The 21,140-nt window shown below is 36.3% G+C and overlaps 1 protein-coding gene across 2 annotated transcripts; it reads left to right on the top strand.

Annotated features, from left to right (window-relative positions):
- Positions 1–2,955: 2,955 nt before the first annotated feature.
- Positions 2,956–20,351, top strand: LOC149563283 (pentatricopeptide repeat-containing protein At5g46580, chloroplastic-like). Of its 2 annotated transcripts, none has more exons than XM_089826633.1 (2): positions 2,956–5,385; positions 19,751–20,351. In XM_089826633.1, exon 1 carries the CDS (start codon positions 3,096–3,098, stop codon positions 5,265–5,267), a length of 2,172 nt encoding a protein of 723 aa, XP_089682759.1. In that variant the 5' UTR covers positions 2,956–3,095; the 3' UTR covers positions 5,268–5,385; positions 19,751–20,351. The 2 variants fall into 2 exon arrangements, with proteins under 2 accessions (XP_089682759.1, XP_089682760.1); XM_089826634.1 differs by lacking the exon at positions 19,751–20,351 and having other exon boundaries at positions 2,956–3,135; positions 3,250–5,683.
- The last annotated feature ends 789 nt before the right edge of the window (positions 20,352–21,140 follow it).

Below are 21,140 nucleotides of genomic sequence, written 5' to 3'. Positions count from 1 at the left end.
TATTTTAAAAAGATCTGAAATGCCTCATAGTTTTTAGGAGGGAAATGAGGTGGCTAGTGGAATGATGGCTTCAGGTCTAAATGTGAAGGGCTTATGATGTTGGAGGGAATTTAATGCCTTGCCAAACTTGGTAAGAGAGTTAGTGAATAAAGAAATTAAGCATGACAAAATCTAGTTGGAGGATCCTTTTAAATTATAGTGACTTGTTGCTGAGTAGGCAGATGGGACAGAGTCATTACGGATAGATGGTAAGGAGTGGTAGAAAAAGTACTTGTGATAATAAATTTGCATGGCTTGAAAAGGAAATAATTTTGAAGTTTGAGATGAGTGATTTTTTAATGATTTTTTTGTGTGTGTCCTCGTACGTCGTGATGAGCAAAAGTTTAAATTTTAAATGGTTTGGGTGTATTGGGAATGATGGAAAAGATTGGAGAAGGGATAGAGGTAGTCGACACGTGACAATTATGTCTAGATGGGATGCAACTATTATTAACCATAAATGCCTTTATGTTTGCTTAAGGGCAACTATTTTTGTGCCTAAGTGTGACTGCATTCTTAGTAATTGCCTTTGGGTTTGGGAGAAGGAGAGAGTTTTAGGGAAAATTGCAGAGATGGGGGGAGATCTTTTGTGGAGCCTTCCATGATAGAGGAGAGTGTTAGGAAGCCGCTGGTGTGGTACATGCTGAAGGAGGGAGGATTCATCCCATTTATGGAGGCATTGAATGGGTATGATGGGAAATTGTTTCCTACAGTTTGTTAATTTGTGGGAGGATCAGAGAGTCGCGATTAATGAAATCTTGTTTCATATCTTGGAGGAAGTCATCTATCTGGCGACAAGACTTGCTACGAGGGGAAGGAAATGGCAAAAAGTAATAAGGGTGGCTGACAAAGCAAGTTTGAATTGCTCTTTCCTAGAGGGGGAGGAATCCATTCAACATAGATGAGAGTTTATGCAAGGGAAGCTCCCCAAGCCATAGAATGAAGTTTGTTAGATGTTGATGAAGTACACAACTCTAGAAGGGAGGTATGGTGTCTGTTATTACTATCATTTCCCTCTCCTAAACCATTTTTGCCATCATGACTTTATTTCCATTCCATTCTTTCTGTTACATGATTTAGTGGATATAGTTATTGATGTTAAAGAAAAAATAAGGAAGGGAGTTAATTATACCATTCTGCATCAAGGGTTGATGTTTCAACTCTATCAATTCCACCTTGCTTTAGTCCCCCCTAGGATTGCTGAGATTGATATCCCTGCTCACCCTAACCCCCATCCCTAATAAATCCCCCTTAGGATCACGGGCCCCAGAGCCCCTACCACATAGCCTTCTCCCGATCCCTTGTTGAGTCAAAGCTCACCCCCTTAAGTAAAAAAGGGAAGTCTGATAAAGGTAAAGAGAAGGAACTAGAGGAATCAGAGGATGAGCGGAGAGTCATAGCAGGAGGTCGGGGAGGATTACATAATCCAATGCTAAAAGGAAGCTAAGATCTAGGGCCTCATAGGAGGAGGATTCAAATTCGAAGGAGATGGGCCACCCTAAATAAAGGATTAAACAAAAGGCTTCAAATTTTGGTGGGGGGAACATGGAGGAGGAGGAAGTGGAGGTTTTCGATTCTTTAAGGTCTGGCTTGGGAGATGGGATTAAAGGGAGAAAAGAGATGATGCATGTTTCGACCACCATTGGGTTGGGATGTGTGGACTTAACTCGAGACCAATTCCTTGATACTATGGATAGAGTGCCCTCCCCTATTACACTATCCTCTCTTGTAAGGATTTCCTCCAAAGATAATGTTATACCTAACCCATCAATTGTGCAAGATGTCACTAAGGAGTAGGTGGATGACTGTCATTGTAGCAAGCAGGAGGTCACCAAGGAGGTCCGAAAGATGGCTGAAAATGACCTGTGGGAGAGAATCTATGCTCTAGAGGAAAGAATGCGTCTCTTGACTAAATTTACTATCAAGGTGACACATGCTGTTGCTACCATGTTACATCTGCTAAAGGACCAAGAGGGTGATTTGACGAACGAGGACTCCAGAATGTTGTTTGACTTCCTTGCAGAAGATTGGGCTAAAATTCTTCGGGGAGGAAGGATGCCAAGAAGCCTTAGGGCCCTTTCCTCCCGGTTTCTTATATATATTTTTCTGCTGGTTGTTGAACTTTGTTGGGTTTAAGGTGGTAGTGCCTTTGTTTTTATGCTTTCTTAGTTTTATAAGTTCTAGTATAGGCAGTAGTTGTGTTATGCTTGTTGATACTTTTTTTGTTGTGATTCCGAACAATGTTTTTGTGTTAAAAGTGGTAGGGGGTAATTTGCTTTTGGTTCACCAATTTGACTATTTTATGGGCCAACCCCCTTGTTTCAGCTGCTTTTTAATTCAAAAACATTAAATTATTATTTATTAGTTCTTAAATTTATGAAAAAGAATGTTTTGTAATGCACTCAATCATCTAGTGTAGTAACATTGAATTATTATTTATTAGTGCTTAAATTTATGAAAAAGAATGTTTTGTAATGCACTCAATCATCCAGTGTAGTAACATTGAATTATTATTTATTAGTTCTTAAATTTATGAAAAAAATTATTTTGTAATGCACTCAATCATTTGATCATTGAATAATTTGTATTACAAAAATGAATAATAATAATGAAAAGTGCAAAATTTTATTAGAATAAAAATCTCTCTCTCTTTCTAAATATTGTACTTGACAAAAGACTTTATATTATATGAGTTAGTATGAAAATATATGTACTAACATTGATTTTTTCGACAACAGTTCAATATGTTCACTTCCATAAGCCAATATAATTTATAAAAAATATAATATTTACGATTTTACAAAAATACACTGAAAAGTATTAGAAAAAAATGAATACAATTTTAATTTGCTTCCGTATTGAACGAGTGAAATAGACATTTCAAAAAATTCGGCGATTGCATTAGTAGAGGCAGGGCTAATAAGTTCGCTAAATCGATAAAACAACAAATTAGTCGTTAAAACTTTTCAAATAGTGGGTTTCGATAATGAACAACTCCGGTCTTTGCAGAGTAGGGAAAAATGCTGTAAGGATAATAGGAACTTCTGGACCGGACAATGTCTCCGCATTCACTAATCACGGTCACTCCAGACGCAGGTACTTGCTTTTTCACCAAGTCTCCCATTACTTCCCATTCCAAACTAAATTCAAACTTCAAGTTCACATGCAAACCACAGAGGCTGAAATCTTCTTCAATTATTTCCCAAATAGCCTGCAGCCATGCAAAGACTGAAACAGTAGCTAAAAACCCATCCGTGACATGCCAGTTTGATTTCTTTGATTCGGAAAATCTAGAAGCAAAAACTGCTGTCAATGATGACCAGCGCCTCAATCAGAGCTTTCCAGAGTACGAATCAAAATGGGTCAATCCAAGCAATCCCAGAGTATCAGTTTTATCAAGGCAACGTCCCAGGCACAGCAGGAACCACACATGGAGCCCTAAACTTGCAGCTCTTTGGGCTCTTGCAAAGAAACTAAATTTTTCTGAACCAAGAAAGGACATCGTTTTTGAGGTTCTAGATTCCTTCGAAGAAACCCTAAATACCAATGATTCCTTGATCGTCATGAATAATATCTATGATTGGGAGAGAGCCTATTATTTCTTTCAGTGGCTCAAGAATAAAAAAGATTTCCAAATGGATACTGCAATGTTCAATGTGACCATGAAAGTTCTCAGAAGGGGAAGGCAATGGGATAGAGTAGAGGAGATGCTACAGAACATGCAAGATCAAGGGATAATGCCTGATAACATAACTTACTCTACTGTGATAAGTTGTGCGAGGCTGTGCAATCTTCCCCACAAGGCTGTCGAATGTTTTGAGAGAATGAATGAGAATCAATGTATACCTGATGAGGTTACATTTACTTCAATGATAGATGCTTACGGTAAGGCTGGAAAAATACAGGAGGCTTTAAATTTGTATGAGCTAGCAAAATCAGATGGTTGGCGACCGGATATAAAAGCATTTTGTACCCTATTAAACCTTTTTAGTGTTGCCGGGGATTTCGATAGTGCACTTAACACTTTCGAGGAAATGAAAGCATTGGGGGTTATGCCTAATTTGGTTGCATATAATATAATGTTTAACATGCTAGCTAAACTAGGGAGACCATCAGTAGCTAAAACTCTCTTCAATGAGATGACCAGTATGGGACTGAGCCCTAATAGGATAACTCTAATCAGTCTTATTAGAATCTACAGTAAATCTAGGTGGGTAGTTGATACTTTGAAGGTTTGGAAAGAAGTGAAAGATAGGGGTTGGGACACGGGCTTGTCCATTAACAATACATTATTGAGTATGTTTGCTGATCTAGGCTGTGTGAAGGAGGCTGTTGTGCTTTTCAAACGCATGCAGCAATCAGACAATTGTAAGCCTGATAGCTGGAGTTACACATCCATGATAACTCTATATACAAGGAGAGAAGAGATTGAAGAAGCCAATAGGATGTTCAACGAGATGAAAGAAGCTGGATTCAGGCCTAGTCTGATGGTTTACACTTGCCTTATTCAATGCTATGGTAAATTAAAGAGATTTGACGAGTTTGTGAAGATTTTTAATGTCTTTCTCCATGAAGGAATCATCCCAGATGACAAATTCTGTTCATCTCTCCTCTGGATTCTCACCTTCTGTGAGAAGGAAGAGGTAGGTACGATTGCTGAATGCATTCAAACGGTGAATACTGATTTGGGTCTACTTGTAAAGACGCTGCAAGACGAGGATGTGGACTTGTATGTTTTCCAAGATGAAGTTCAAACCGTCCTCAGAAAAGCTTCAAAGACAGTACAAAGATCATACTGCAATTCTTTGATTGATCTATGTTACAATTTCAATTTTAAAAAAAGAGCTCACAGTTTGCTTTATCTGGGAATGCAATTTGGACTCTACCAAAATCTTCATATAAAGTCTCCCACAGAATGGTGCTTAGATTTACGAAGCCTTTCCTTTAAAGCTGCAATAATTGCTTTTGATGATTGGATTTGCAATCTATCAAAAGCTATGGAAGCTGGAGAAGAAATACCTCCATCCCTTGGGATCCAGACTGGTCGTGGAACTTCCAAAAACTCTCCTGAACAGGCTTTAGTAGCTCTCTTTGGATCTCATTTAAGGGAAATAGAGTTTCCTTTTGAAAAAAGCACAGGAAGAATTGGATGGTTCTTCACAACAAAGGATGCGGCAATTTCGTGGTTGCAATCAAGGAGTTCATTGCCTGATTATCCACTATTATGACTTTTACTTCTCTTACTACAAAGAGTAACTGTTTAGAAAAATATGTGGCAGTTTTTTGCAATTTACCCTTTGGATCTGTTGTAAACACTGCTCTCTATGGAATCCTCCTGCTATACTGGTAGGATGCCAGATGTGTTAATTATCTTACTGTGACATTTTAGTGCATTTCATGAGCTGCAGATACTAGCTTTTCAATCAAACTTATTTTGCCTATTTTTCTGGTTTAAAGGTGAAGCAACTGTGATGTATAATGGGTTGTCTTTCTTCATTCTCTTCATGGTGAAAGAAAACAATAGTTGTTCTTTTCTAGTTGCCAGCCATGAACTAGAAGAACAAATTAGCATCCACTTGGATCATGTCAATATGTTCAAATTTTTGAATATAAATTCTGAAACATATACTTTTGTTCTTGTAAAGGTTTACTTTTACATTGGCATCCTTGCAATGTCTCAACTTTTCATGGATGTGATTGCAATGGTCTTGATGCAGGCACATCCCTGAACATCGTCAAAATGTAGTGTCTATGCTAAGAAAGTTGAAATTATAGTTTAGTTTGACAGTTTGTAATGTGTAAGTTTGTTTTTAACATTCTATGGTAGAAGAAGCCCGTGCATTTAACCACATTGAAGAAACTTAGATTGTGAAGGGTCTGCAGGCTGACAATATGTTCATTTAGAGTTGAGTTACAAAAGGTTATTTTGGGTTTGTGTTAAGGGTGAATACATGGGAAGGTTGTTTATTTTGGTGGAGGGGTCTGTCGTAAATGTGAATATTCACCACTGTTGGACCACAAGAAGTTGTTTTAGTCAGCAGCATATTTCATGTGGTTTCTAGCTTTGCACTATGTTAAGGCCAACCAAATCACGTGGGAAGAGAAGGAAGGTTATATATATGTGGTTTCTCAACTTTCAAGTCATTTGCAAGCAAGCGAGGTGTTGGTGTGTGTTTTATGACACATACCCACAGAATGAATTAACAGGGATACTCTATTCTCTCTTAAACAAAATCCTCAAATGTACTAAATAGACAAATTGCAGGATCACAAAAACGACACCAAGGTTCCAAATGCATGTGATTTTTCTGTTCAGGATAGACTCTCGTGGTGGGATGATTCACTGAAAACCTCCAAGGGGACTTACGTGGTTGTTCAAGATTTATCCTTCTAATAATTTTGCCTTTGAGCTTCTAGATTCTACTCCTGTTTGTTGATGTGAGTTTTGTTCCGCTACAACATTCAGAATCAAATACTTAATGCTTCAAGGAGAAACACCAAAGACTCGATCCTCTCTTGATATAAGGTCATCTCTCATGCTAAGCTTGCAAAGTAAGATCATGACTTCAAGGCTCCTTCTTAATCGTGGACTTTCACTGAGTTTTATGATGTGATATGCTGGTTATCACAAAGAGACTTATGCTATTCATTCAATGGATATCGACTCTTGCACCTTAAAGATTTGGATTTACAATGTGCAATAAAAATATAAGTTCTGACTTCACAATTCTTTACTTCTACTTTACTTTGAATGCAAGGAATCATACATGACTTGGAATCTACTAGATGTAATCTTGCTAGCGACTCCACCCATCTAGTGCAAGCTTTTAAGGAATACACAAATGATTTTCACATCAATGTCCTCTCCCCAATCGCATCATTTGGATGCAAACCAAAGATTGAGCATCAATTGAAGTTAAGTGTTTTCATCGGCTCACCACGCAAGACGCTCTTACAATCCATAAGAGGCTAGTGGCCCGGATTGTTCGAGTCATGCTCGTGAACATCTACAATGACTTCCATCCAACTAAACTGCTTCTACCAACATGAACCAATATCCTAAATTAAGTGAGGAAATATGGATCACCATGCACCAATACAAACTCGATCACAACAATTCACCATGCAAGGCATAACAATGAAAAGTAGAGCAAATTTGGTATTATAGAAGCAACGATTCTCCAAAAAGTCCCCTTTACAAATGAGAGAGGTGGGGGGTTTATATAGGTACCTCAAATACAATGAATTGCCAAGATTGATTTGAAATCAAGGGGCAAGATTAATACACATAAGCCTTAATTAGGGTTTCATAACCATCTGCTACAACCATTAATGCTCACCCAATTACAATTAAGCACCACCTTGTGAGCCAATGAAAAAATTACAGTGCCTTCATGGGCCAGTAGGAAAATTCAAAGCCATGACAATTTGATAAGGATCAACGACACTTCGGCCAATGAGAAGAGAACACTTGTAGGTAGACCAATAGGAAAATTCAATAGAAACCATGTACCAATTAGAAAAAATGCCATTATGCCATCTCATCATCTTAACCTGCAAGGCAAATGATTGTAAAATTTTAAATAATAATTGCAATAAAACTTAGAAAGCCATCACAAAATTGCCACTAAATTTTCAATAAAAATAATTTAATGGGGATAATGTGAATTTGATTGAAAAATATTTATTATATTAGCAATAATAATTTAAATTTCATTATTTTTATTTTCCCATTTGTTAAAACTGATGTCATTTGGATAATTTCAATGCAACAATGGATGAATTAATTAATTCATTTTAAAAATCAATACATATTTTGCAAAGTCAAGGTAAATTTAATCTCCACCCAATTTAAAACCCACTATTTGCAAAGTCAAGGCAAATTTAAGTCTCATCTCAATTTAAACCCCACTATTTGCAAAGTCGAGGCAAATTTTGTTCTCATTTCAACTTAAAACCATTTCAATTTATTTTGTTTTATTTTTCCTTTAATTTTCGTCACTTTCTTTCTCCTCAATATTTTTTTTTTATAATTTTTTTGGTGTTATTCAAATCTTTGAAATTTGATCATGTTTCACAATCTCCCAATAAATTTTAAATTTTTTAAAGTGTTTCGTTTAACTCAAGGAGAGGTCGGGTGATTTTGTAATTGAGATCTCTTGTTAATCATGGAGTGGAAACCACTAGGAACTTAGGCAAAACCATCAAACAAAAAGTGGAAACCACTAGGAACTTAGGCAAAACCATCAAACAAAAAATGAAAACCACTAGGGACTTGGGCAAAATTGTGGTGGAAATCAAGGGTGACTTAGGCAAGCGCATGGTGGAAAAAAAGGGTGACTTAGGTAAGTGCATGCAACGTGCGGTAGTCACCTTGCACTTTGGCATGTACATGTAAAGTGAGGTGCACACTACCACGTACTTGAGCAAAGTACAGGTATGGTGAAGATCACCATGCACTCAGACAAGTACATGTATTTTTGGCTCAATTTTTTTTTTTAATAAATTTTTTTGCACTTTGTCAAATTTCAAAATTTCCATGCACGGCCAGATTTTGCCCCCTTTTTTCCCATTTTGACACAGTCCATATTTCTCCAATTTTTCCCTTTTCAATTCGACTATTGGAAGGCTTGCAATTTTTTTAAATTTGTGCGAAAATTGCTTTACCCCAAAGCATAAGAACAAAATAAGGGTCCCCCATTTGCAATGGGGTGATGGTGTGAAAACTTCACAACACTATTGAGACTTAAAGAAAAAAAGGAAAAAGATTAAGGGTTGAAGAAGGTTATTCTAATTCTAAATCAGACCTATGAACTTTTGGAGACAAGTTTTGCAATTGTGAAATCTAAACCAATCCTTGCTTCATCAAAGTCAATAACTACACAAGAATGGTGCAATCTTCTAAGGCATTCTAAAGATTATCACATTACACATGCACACCAATATTTGAATAATGAACATAGTAATGGAAGTTAAGTTTTCTACAACAAGTTTAAAATAACTTTGCATAGTAGTCGAAAAACATCTAATTATCAAAGGTATGAACATTTTGATTCCACAATAAACATTCTCATCAAATCCTTCATTCGATTTAACAACATGGAAATAAAATCTACTCTAAGTGAGAGACAAGATACCATGCAACTTGCAAAAGATGTTAAATTCACCAACAATTGAACAATGAATTTACTTACAGTGTGTTTTATGTAATATTCTCTTTTAATCTTCCTTTACAAATGAGAGGTGTGGGGTTTATATAGGAGTTAAAAACTAGATGAAGGGCTTGTTAGGTGGATAATTTGCAACCGATAGTTTTGTGAAAATCCAATTGCAAAATAGGATGACCAACCACAGCATATGAGATAGAGACTCTCCTACCTTAAAGGGAAGGCTCCCCTTTCTCACTGTTCCTTCGATCAACTCAATGTAAGCAAGAAGTTAAGAGATTTTGAAAGGGGTATTACCAATATTCTTTCCTCTTGACTTTCAGGAAAAAAACCACTTACTTGCAAAGTGAGTAATGGGTAAGATGAAATCTCTAACTGCACTTCTATCTAAAGCTGGAAAAAATGATACCAATAAACCAACACTGACTCAAATGCTAGTTGAAAGCGTATCGGTTTGGCTCTAAGTCTGGTCTTAATCTATTCTATAAGAGTATCTTTTACTATTGGGGCTCAAAGACATCAAGAAGTAAATAATTCTAACTATTTTTATGAATTAAGAAAGTAATACAAGCTACAGTCAAAACTTCTAGTTTATGTATTACAACAATCACTTCCAGCCAAAGCTTCAAATCAGACTATTCCTTAACTTTTAATGCTCAGTTATTTCGATCAAACAACAATAGCATGAATCAAAGAAGACAAACACACATCATAGTCAAAGCTTCCAATTTGTACTCAATCAAAGTTCAGCTCCAATTGTTTCTTTGTATTCACTTTTCATCCAAAATAATACTATACAATCAAAGTTATACTTGTGCAGCTTCTTCAGAGCTTTCTTGCATGGAAAATAAAGATGATTTTTACAATGAGAGAACACTCTTTTATATAGACAAAGGAGTTGAGAGAAAAGTGGAGGAAAAAGTGGGAGCAACTCAACCAACTTTGACCTTTTCTAACTAAACGAGAGAAATTATTGGATTACATGTCATAAGGACATGTAAATTGAACTACATGTAATTACACAATTTCATGCAATACATCCTCTCCAATCTACAAACTTGAAAAAGGAAAGAAAACAGAAAACGGAAAAGATTGAAACAACCTTAAGGATTGTTCTTAAGTGCCTTGAACTTGATAATGACATCATGCAATGTAGGAAAATCTGAGATTTCCATTGTCTTTAATTTAGCTTCTATTCTTACTGCATCGGCATATGCTGATTTTATAACTTTGCAATTTGCTGCGAGAGAATCCTGTAGGTGCTTTGCTAATGATTTGTACAAAGCGAACTTATTCATTGTGTGTGATTCAAACTCTTTAGAATCTAGATCAGCATTGACTCTAACTGTATATTCAGAAGTCATCTCCTCCATTGTGATCAAGTTGTCATGTTTAGTGAGAACTTGACATCCCATTTGTTCCATATTACACATGGTATCTATTTCAATTGATTGATAGTCTACGAAAGCTTCCTGCAACTTTGTTACAAGTTTCCTCATCATCTCTTACTTGTAACCCATGAGTCCTTGGCATCTGTAGAACATTTCGCAAGATGGGACAACTTCCCACACAACCATGCCATCCAAATTAGAACTGGTGATTAAATCCCAATCACACAATAATTTCTTTCAAGGCGTCAACTTCTTGATTCAAAGACGCAATCCCAGGTTATGCAACATCTCTTCAATACCTTTGATACGTTCAAGAATTTTGATTGTATCTTTGATGGCTTGAACTCCTTTAGAGACAATTTCTTCAAACCAAGTCTTTGCCACTTCAATTATTCGTTTTTCCTGAGGTTTATGAAATGTAGTGATTGCATGTTGTGAAGACTACTGTCCAATGACCTCATTTAGGCGAGCAACTTCCTGCTTGAGCTGATTCTTTTTCTCCCATAACTCATGATTGCTTTTTGATACATTAGCAAGTGTATCTTGAGCATCCTGTAGACAACCCAATCGTGATTGCTTACCAAGTTCAATTTTGGTGAACTTATAATCTGAACAGTTAAGTTCTTCCACTGGTTTGTCCACCAATGGTTCAATAATCTCTACAAACTTAGTCTTTTCATAATCCACTGTAATTCTTGAAACAATCTTGTCTTTCAAAAATTTAGACTTAGTTTTCTCAATAGGAAGATTATTTGGAGATAACACAACCTTCCTTCTCTTCATAGTGATCTTGCCCAACCATGCAAGCAAACTAAAACCTTCATCTGATAAAATAGGGACAGTGGCAACCATAGAAATTGATCTTTGATTGTATTTCCGTTGTGACCGAATATGCTTTAGATTGTATAGCTGAATTCATGGGTGCCTATTGAGAAGATTTTGTCATGAACAATTCGAACCAATCATTGAAGTATCAAGTTGGGAAACTTGACCTTCTGTGAGAGTTGGGAAATCTTCAAACCCATGTCCCAAATTCTCACACTGCTCAATTGTGAGAATAGGAGCTACTGAAGAGATAGGAAGTGCCAATGTGTTTACTTCCAAGGGAGGGATGGTAGGTGGGAAAATAGTGGAGAATGAATCCACATTGTCATCTATAACACCCAAAAAGGTGTTTCCTGAATGGATGAACCTTAATTGTTTGTTGGTCGTAGAGGGGAAATGATCATAACTCTCCTTCCTCTTCATCCTCCTCATGAAGTTCTTCTCTAGATTCCTCCTCAAATTTTTGAGCTTGCATAGGTGCTTGAGTGGATTCTTGAGGTGATTTAGATCCCTTTTAACCTTTCAACTTGAACTTGATAAATTTAGCTGGAACAAAGGAGGATGCACCATCTTTGCTTGAAATTTCCATCTGAGATGTCCTTCCAACTGGTCCAAAACTACCACAATCTACCCCGAGCTTGGGATGTACCCTCTTGATACCTTTGATCTTTAACCATTTGTTGGTATTTGCCAAGATAGAGTGGAATCTATCAAAGATAGAAACATCTTCTTTCTGTTCCCAATCTATGGGAAAAGGGCACCGCTTGTTAAAACCAGCCCGATGATATTCTGAATCAAAAATGTTGCTATCATTTTCAATTTGAAGATTAGGCGGAATTTCAAGCATGTTAAGATCAATGATGTACTGCAATGTGAGTCTGCAAAAATCCATCTTCACGATATCTAGCTCCGTGCGTAAATCAATCCATATGTCCTCTATAGGATGAACATGGTTGAATGCTCTTTTGATCATTGAGTGCATTCAGTGGTAATCAAAATCATACCTAGCTTTGAACTTCTTCAAAGTGATAAGTTGAAGTTCTTCCTCCATATTTTTCTCCTTGTAGAATTGATCATTACATACCAATCACCAAGGGTTTGGCTGTAGTAATACCAAAACGTGGTCTGTGTTGAGTATTCTGGTAAGTCTGCACCTCCATGAGCTGTCTGGCCAACTCCATCAGTATGATTTTGTCAGTAACATACCTTAGTAAGGTATACGGCTCCCCTTTGAAATACCCAACTCTCAAATAAGTGAACATTGGAAATTGTAAAAAGATGCAACCATATTGATTTACCTTATCCCAAGTTTCATCTAACACTCTTCTGATTACAATTGTTTATTAAAAAGACATTGGAAATGTCCAAAAAATGCATCTTGAACTCTCCTTAGTGATATTTGCTATGTGCCAATGTGATTTGATCATAATAGTCCCAAATAGGAACTTGAAGCCAATCTCCTTTGGTTGAAAACCTTGAGAAAGATCCTATGGATGTGGCAATGTAAACCAAATATGAGTTCATGTCAAATGGTGTTGACGTTTCCATGTTGAGCAATTGTTCACATAATGTGGTATTGATAAGCTCTCCCTAAAAGATAGGTTCTTCATTGTCAAAAATCTGAAAGATGAACTTGTACATCCACGGTTCAAAGTCACAAGATTCTTTGAGACCACATACCCTCCTAAGGAGAGTAATCAAGTCTTTACAGTTTGACTTGAAGTTAGACTTGTGAATGATTTTAGGCCATCGTGAAAAAATGTTTCTTCTGACATCCAACCAATATGCATTTATATATCTGTGATAATCTGACTTATTATCGTTCCATATCTCCAAAGACATCTCTTTTGACAGATCCACACACTTTGCGCTTTGAGGAATTTTAAAGATTTGTTCAATAACCTCTGGGTCCAGGCTAATGATGACCTTACCATCTACATCCTTGATTGTTTTGGTCTTTGGACTAAAATGCAGTGCACATCCTAAGATGAATTCTGGTTCCAAGGCAGCCACAGGGAAAATAGACACCAAATGAATGTTACTTTTCTTGATGCATCTCATTTCTTGGTTTGAAGGAGCTTTGATCCTTCGTAAGAAATCAACCATATCAATGTGCCCTATCTCTATATCAAAAACATTATCCAGATAGACAAGACGAGAGATGGAGATGCATGAGCTAACTCTTTGTCATATTGATACTTCATCTTTCCTTTAGACTTTGTGGATGAGGGCACGTCTTGTGCCGCAACATGAAAATTCCAAAAGGTGAACACATCATTAGAGGATATTGATTTCATAAAGATTTTGATTCTTGACTGGCAACAATGGATATATAAGGGATAGTACACTCGGAGTATTGATTAGATACTCAAAGATCTTATGCAATGGCTTTGAATGGAAATGGTAAGCATATGCAAAGGGCTCAAATGAGATTCAAGGAAATGGAATGCATGTAGCTAAAGATAGGCTTTTATGTAAATGCTTTGGTAGTGTAAGCTAGGCACATGGGAATATGTGTAAATGATGACTTTGGCTTTTAAAGAGTAGCCTTTGACCAAAATCGGGTTCTCCGGATGTAATTACATGTAAAGTGATTTATATGTAATAGTTGTTTTTAAGTGAACATGAAATTAGGTTTGGAGAATGAAAATGCATGTAAATGGGAATGAAGGATGAGGTTACTTGTAAATGTGGATGGAGAATGAGATTACATGTAAACACATATGGAGAATGAGATGCAAAGTGCTTTGGCATATGTTGACAAATATGGAATGATGTGACTCACTTGTATGAAATAGTGGAAAGTGAAATGCTCTCACGTTCTTAGGAAAGAACTTGCAACCTCTTCAAAAAGAAGGAAAACAAAACAACAAGCAAACAACAAACGAAACTAAACACAAAACAAAAACATGCCTTTGGTTTTTGACTCAAACATGTCAAAAAACAAGTTGCTCTCTTATGCAAATTCAAATTTAGAATTTAGGGAAATTCCAAACACTAAAAAATGGAAGTTCTCATCTTATTTAAAGGAAAATTGCAGGATAAATGGCTTATCTTTGGACAAATGTATAAAGATGAATAAAAATATGCGATGAAATAGCAAAGGATTGAGAACTTCATCTTACGTGGTGATCAAAGAGCCAAATGTGGAGGATTTATAGGTTTGAAGAATGGTTCTCCTCCAAATTCGAATCTTCAACAACTATATTGACTTCTTCAATACTGGTAAATGATGGACATTTATGGGCAATTTATGGGACGTTTTTGGATATGAATGCCGGAAATGTGCTCAATAACTTCCAAGTATGCAAATGTTTTTTTGCAAAAAACCAAGTATTTGGGCATTTTAAACCAAAAATGTGTTCTCAAGTTGCCATGACATGAGTCATTTTTGACATTGGAGGGCAAAAACGTGATCATCAATAGCAATGATAAGGATTGAAACTCCAAAACGACTCCTTGACCAAAAACGTGGACAATATACTCCAAATCTGGATTTTTTTGCTAAAACGTGCCCTCAAAACACAATAAAATATGACATTTTTTCAAGAAAATCCAATGCCTAATGCATGGGAATGCATGATGATGCAAAAATGACCCTAATTGCATGGATTTCAAGCCATAAAATGGGAAGATCTGGGCGTTTCTTCTCAAAAACGTGTTCTTCATGGGCAAGAACATGAACATTCTCACATTGGAGGCAAAATCATGGTCTTAGGTTGCAAATACATGTGTAGGAAAGTCCAAACGCATTCTTGGTGTGTCTTTACATGCTTTAAAGTGCATGAGATTTGGTCTTCTATGCAAATTGCACTCTTGGAGTGCTTTTGCATGTATTAAAATGCATGCTTTTTGAGTCAAGAGGCAAATCACACTCTTGGAGACTCATTACATGTTTTGAAATTGTCAAAACAATGCAAGTAGTGCAAAATCACACTCTCCAAGGCCCTTTGCGTGTTTTAAAAATAATGTGTTTACATATCTTGAAGCCTTTTGATGCAAATCGCACTCTTGGAGACCCAATGCATGTTTTAAAAACAATGTATTTACGTGTCTTGAGTATTTCAAAATGCCTCTCTAGTGCAAAATTGCAATCTCTAAAGGCAACATGTAAATGGGTTGGAAAACATGTATTTACATAACTAAGTGATCAATTAAGCACATGTCTAATTGATTTTTGAGGAAATATTACTTAATTGGGTCAAAAATAACATTTGCACTATATAGTTTATAATATATTATGTGAAAATTTTGTTCAAAAAGTAATATAAAATTATATGTTTTGAATTAAAACATAAAGTAACTCAAAAATAATTCAAACTATATAGTTAATAAAGTCACTTAAGTGAATTTCTTAAAAAACAAACTCAACATTAAAATATAACATAAAGTGCTCTATAGTCACTTAAGTGATAAAGTAACTTAAAACATAACTTCAAGTCAATTTATGTTATATTTTTCAAAAACTAAATATTAGCATGAAAATATAACATGATTTTTTTAAATCATGCAATTGCATCCAGAGAGTCCACCTTTTGGGCACTTATTTGATCATATCTTTTGATTGCCAAGTCTGATTAAGCCCTGAGATATATCGAACCGAAGGGAAAACCAAAAGCAATGGTTTGATCAAAACCAAAAAGATAAAAAACAAACAAACATGCACTAAAAATCGAGAAAAAAAGATATTGAAGGCTTCAAAAATCAAGCATAGGCTTAATAAAATGAAAAACGAAAAAGACTTGACGAAAGCCTTCAGTAAAAGGATTCATTATACAAATTGGGGTTGATTGATCAATGTTAGCCAATTAAAAAATGAATTGTCTCAGAGAAATGCAAAAGTAAGTTGAAATTTTTTTGTACTGTTACCTACTTTTTGTGATGACAAAATGCAAGACAACATGGCCCAGATCAATTTAAGGTTGACAACCCAAATTTAAATTATACCCTAATTAGGGTTTACAATGATTAACAAAGAAAACTTAAACAAAAAGAAATTATCGTTGCATTGCATGGTTTTTCCATTATGTTCATGAGGCCTATAAAACCTTTCATTCATGTTACAAACTACCTACATGGATGTAACTTCTTAGAAACCAAGTTTTTTTTTGTTATTCTAATTTGTTTAAAGTAATATAAAAATGTAACTCTACCCCCCTTATTACATTAATTTGAAAAAAAGTGGAAGTTGCAAGGGTTTTAAACCCAACCCTTTGGAGACTTTGATGAAGTGCCTTCACCTATCCTCACTCGCTCGAGAAACACTGAACTGACTATAATAGTGGATCTCCTAACCATTCGCATTCAAGAAACATCAAATTAACCGCATCAGTGGATCTCCTAATTGCAATACTTGAAGCCATTTGCATAACATGAGTGTTCCCACCTCCCCTGCACACTGAGACACATTTCCTCCGAAATCCCACATCTCCTCTGAGTGTGTCTAATGCCTCCTCTAGTGCTGCAAATGAGACGCCTGTTGGAAATATAGATGATAGGCTAAGTTACTGAGAGGGGATGGGTGAATCAGTAATGTATAAAACTTAATCCTTTATTACCAATTAATCTTTCATGTGTATTCAAATCTAATTGCATGCATTGAAAACATTAAAACATTCATAACACTTTTGACACACAATATGGTGACCTAGAAACCTTCCAAATAGAAAGTAAAATTGGGGTGGGGATGATACCCACAAGCTTTAGTACTGTAGTATGAAGTTGGCCTGTTAAGGTTTAAAATGATCACTTTTGATGATCTACCTTGTTAGGAGCAGTAAGGACTGCTAGGTCCACATTGCAAAAGGATTTACAAACATACAATGAAGTATGCACTCGGTAAAGAGATTTACAAAAGATTAAGTCTACCTTGTGAAAGGATTTAACTGATCCACCTGTTAGGATGAAACAGTGGCTGATCTCTAATCTGTAACTTGGTTTGCTGACTGAGATTCCTTTGAGTGTAAATGATCATTTTGCTGTGATAGATAAATCTTTGCTGCTCCTTATATTGCTGTAGCCTTTTTACTTTGCACTTCTGCTCTTCTTTGCTTGTTACATACTTTCATACATCTTATTCGGATGTGATACCGTACACTACATATATACCAATCCAATGTACAATTCAACAAAGTTGGCTACAATACAAGTTTACACAAAATACACAAAGTCGGCCCAACTGTAGGAACTCAGGTTTTGAAGACTAGCTTAGTGAGGTTTTGATGCTCAACATCCACTGTCAGTGCTCGTCATCCTCATGCTTTCGGTAGACGTAGAAGCTTGGTCCATACTGATCATATCCAAGTAGTCTGAACTCGGTCTGCACTGGTGACTTGGTGAGTATTGCAAAACTTGACATATAAACTGAATCATTGGATTCACATTGCATGGCTCGGTCAATGCTATTACGAGCTCGGTATAAATTGAATCATTTGGTTAACACTAAGTGGCTCGGTCAACATTGGATTCACATCACTGTAACTGCGAACTCGATAAGCACTGCTCAACTCAGTTTGCACTGAGATGCTTGGTAAACACTAAGAAGCTCGGTTTACACTGCAGATCACCATCTTGGTAGAAATTGCTCGGTGCAAACTGAATACTATTCTTTGAACTCGGTAGCAACTGTAGAACTCGGTAAAGCCTGAAATGCTTGGTTAATATTGTTAACTATTCAATAAGCTCAGTGGATACTTACTGTCTGAATAAGTGTGTGTCACTAATAACAAACTTCACTGCAATGTCAACAATGCCTTTATTGCAAAAGTCCACATCTCCTTCGAGTGTGTCTAATGCCTCCTCGAGTGTTGTGGAAACAATCACCACTGATATGCTTGCACATGAGATGCCTTTCTTCTGGAAGTCCACATCTCCTTTGAGTGTGTCTAATGCCACCTCAAGTGCTTGAAATATCACCAACCAAATCCCACCCCCCGGTCCTTGAAGGGACAGTCATGATGCTAAGCTCTCTCTTGTCTTCAGGGGCGCACAAATATCAAGTCCCCTCTTTTCTTTAGGGACAAAACTGTCAAGCCTCAGCTTTTTCAGGACACAAATAGATTGCTTCTCATGCAAAAAGTCATCCCTAAGCAGGAAGCTAGCTTGGGATGATGGAAAACCTCTTGCCTCTGTTGCCTCCAGCCTTTTACGTTGCCTCTTCTATTTTCCAAAGCACAAATCTTTCATCAAGTCTTGCATTGCGAGCTGGGTTTTCATAATTGGATGAGTCATTTCTATGTACTTCAAATCGACATAAGTATGTTTCACTTCACCTGCAGTAAAAATTGTATTTTCTTCAACTTCCCATCAATGAGGTCTTTGGCCCATTGAATGCAATTCATCTGCACATGTCCATTTCACTGACAATAATAGCACTTAAATTCTCTTCTAGTTGAAATATTAGATTTTTTTCTAGCAACCAAAGTGCATTCCTCGACAATTTGATGACCCTTATTAGCTGTACTTCCTTCATCAATTAGAGAAGAAACTACAGATTCTAAGCAAGGATTCATTTTGTTCGAAGTAAAAATAATATGATCAAAGCTGGAAGGCATACTGTTCAGTAGGATTTGCTTGGCATCATCATCATCACCATCAACTTTAGAGTTCACACCTAGAAGTTGATTAAAGAAGTGAATGAAAATTACTTATATGCCGAACAATATTATCACCTTCATTCATCTTCAACCCAGATAATTTCTTCTTTATGGAAAATTTGCACTAGAAGCCTACAAACCAAACAAGATATTAAGCCTATCCCATATTTTTTTTGATGTCATTGACAAATCAATGTGATGCATCTAATAAAACAAGTCCAATCAGTGCCATGGCCTTGCGATCTTTAGCCATCCATTTTTTTGCTTCATCTGAATCTCATGGTTTTCTGACAGTCCTATTCACAATCTTCCACAAATCCTTTTTAATCTAAAGTAATTGCATTTTAACTTCCCAAGTGTGAAACTCATACCCCTTAAATTTGGTAATAGTAGTTAATTAGTCCATTTTGATATCCTTCTTGTTCCATAGTTACTGTGATTCTAAAAAACAAAACAGCTCCATGTGAATCTTTAAACCATGTCAATAGTATTGATACAACTTATGCTTCTTTAAATGATATCACCAATTTACAAATTTTTGCATTACAAAGTCATAATATTTTAGTAACTCATACCTTGCTCAATGTGTTTTCATTTATTAATAAACATGCATCTTTATTCAGGTTTTCTCCAAAACTTTAGTATCTCCCAAATGGGATTTTAGGTTTGCTTTAAATAAGAAAGAAACAAAAATGGATTTCTGAATTTGTGGATTTCTGTTGTGTTTATACAGGTTACAGTGAACGAAAACGACCTTACCCTCTCCACAAGATGGAGAATGCAATAAAATTGCAATTGCATAGTAATGAACCTTCCTCATTGCATTGAAGCTTACTCATTACTGATTCTCTACTACTTTTGTCCCAGTCATGCTCACACAACTGTCGCTACCTCCCTCCAAGTGTGCTCACATGAATTGCAGTTCGCTGCTCGCATCTGTTCTTCGTAGTCAGAGGAAACCCGTGCATTCTATATGGGGAGGATGGCAATCAACGAAGGCGCATACCTGTTCTATGCAGAGGATCTACGACTCACCACTCAGCATTCATTGCCAAGTGCAATCAGTGGTTATTGTGCAACTACCAGACTTAAAATCTGGCTTTGATACCAAAATAGCAGAGAAACCTTAATCAGGAAGAAATTATTGTTGCATTCCATGATTTTTCACTCATGAGGCTTATAAAGTCTTTCATTCCTCTTACAAACTACCTACGGGAATGTAACTTCCGAGAAACTAACTTTATTTTATTATTCTAATTTGATTAAACTAACATAAAAATGTAATACTCCAACAATGATTATCCAATGAGAACCAGTGAAAAATGAACAACGTAGATGGAGCTTATCTTGATGGAAGAAAAGATCATTGAACTTCGACACCTTGTCCTGAAATTATTTGATTGGCGGAGACTGTTGGTTGGCACCTCATCATGCTTATCTCTTTGAGTGAAGTTAGCTTTGAACAAATTTTCTTCAAGTTTGGGACTTTGGATTTTTTTTTCCAAAATTGCATCATCTTTATATCTACTTGAACTTGGAATTTTCTTCCCTTTTAAATGTTTGTCTTCATCTTTGATCCAGGATCTTGGACTTCTTGGTGTTGACTTTGAAATATGGAAGATGTCTTTGAAATCTTCCTGGAAATCCCTCCTTGGTTGACACCTCATTGCTTCGCAAAATTTTGATTGTGATCATGAATTTGCTTCAATTGAAACAACTTTGGATTTGGAAATCAGTTGGGAATCAGGAATTTGAATTGAACCCTACTTCTCCTGTGCTTGTGGAATTTCCAACACTTTCAAATTTTCTTTGTTCATTGAACTTCCTTGGCATTGAATGAGAATTTCATCATGTTTCTTGTATTTTCATGCTTGGAGGGTGGAACTTGATGCGCTTTAAGGAATCTTCCACACTTCGATAACTAATTCCTGACCTTTCACGAGCACTTCTCATGGCAACCTCTTGGCTTTTTTCTAGAGTTTTCCTTGAGTAGATTTGGTACTACGTGGGTTTTGCCATGCCTTAGACAATTTTTTTCATCTTTGAATGCCATTTTTCCTTATGCAATTTCAATTCCTTTCTTTGATCATGATCTTTGGAAATCCCGGGTTGTTTATTTTGCC

This window comes from Cupressus sempervirens, chromosome 4 (assembly GCF_028749045.1).
Source record: "Cupressus sempervirens isolate cs-2001-9-10 chromosome 4, ASM2874904v1, whole genome shotgun sequence".
In the NCBI taxonomy this organism is placed as follows: Eukaryota; Viridiplantae; Streptophyta; class Pinopsida; order Cupressales; family Cupressaceae; genus Cupressus; species Cupressus sempervirens.
Note: the sequence above shows the minus strand (reverse complement) of the source record. Positions and strands in the feature narration are given on the sequence as shown.

What these genes read in the sequence shown, in the direction of transcription:
- LOC149563283 (XM_089826633.1), top strand. Translation starts at nt 3,096, where the DNA reads ATGTCTCCGCATTCACTAATCACGGTCACTCCAGACGCAGGTACTTGC.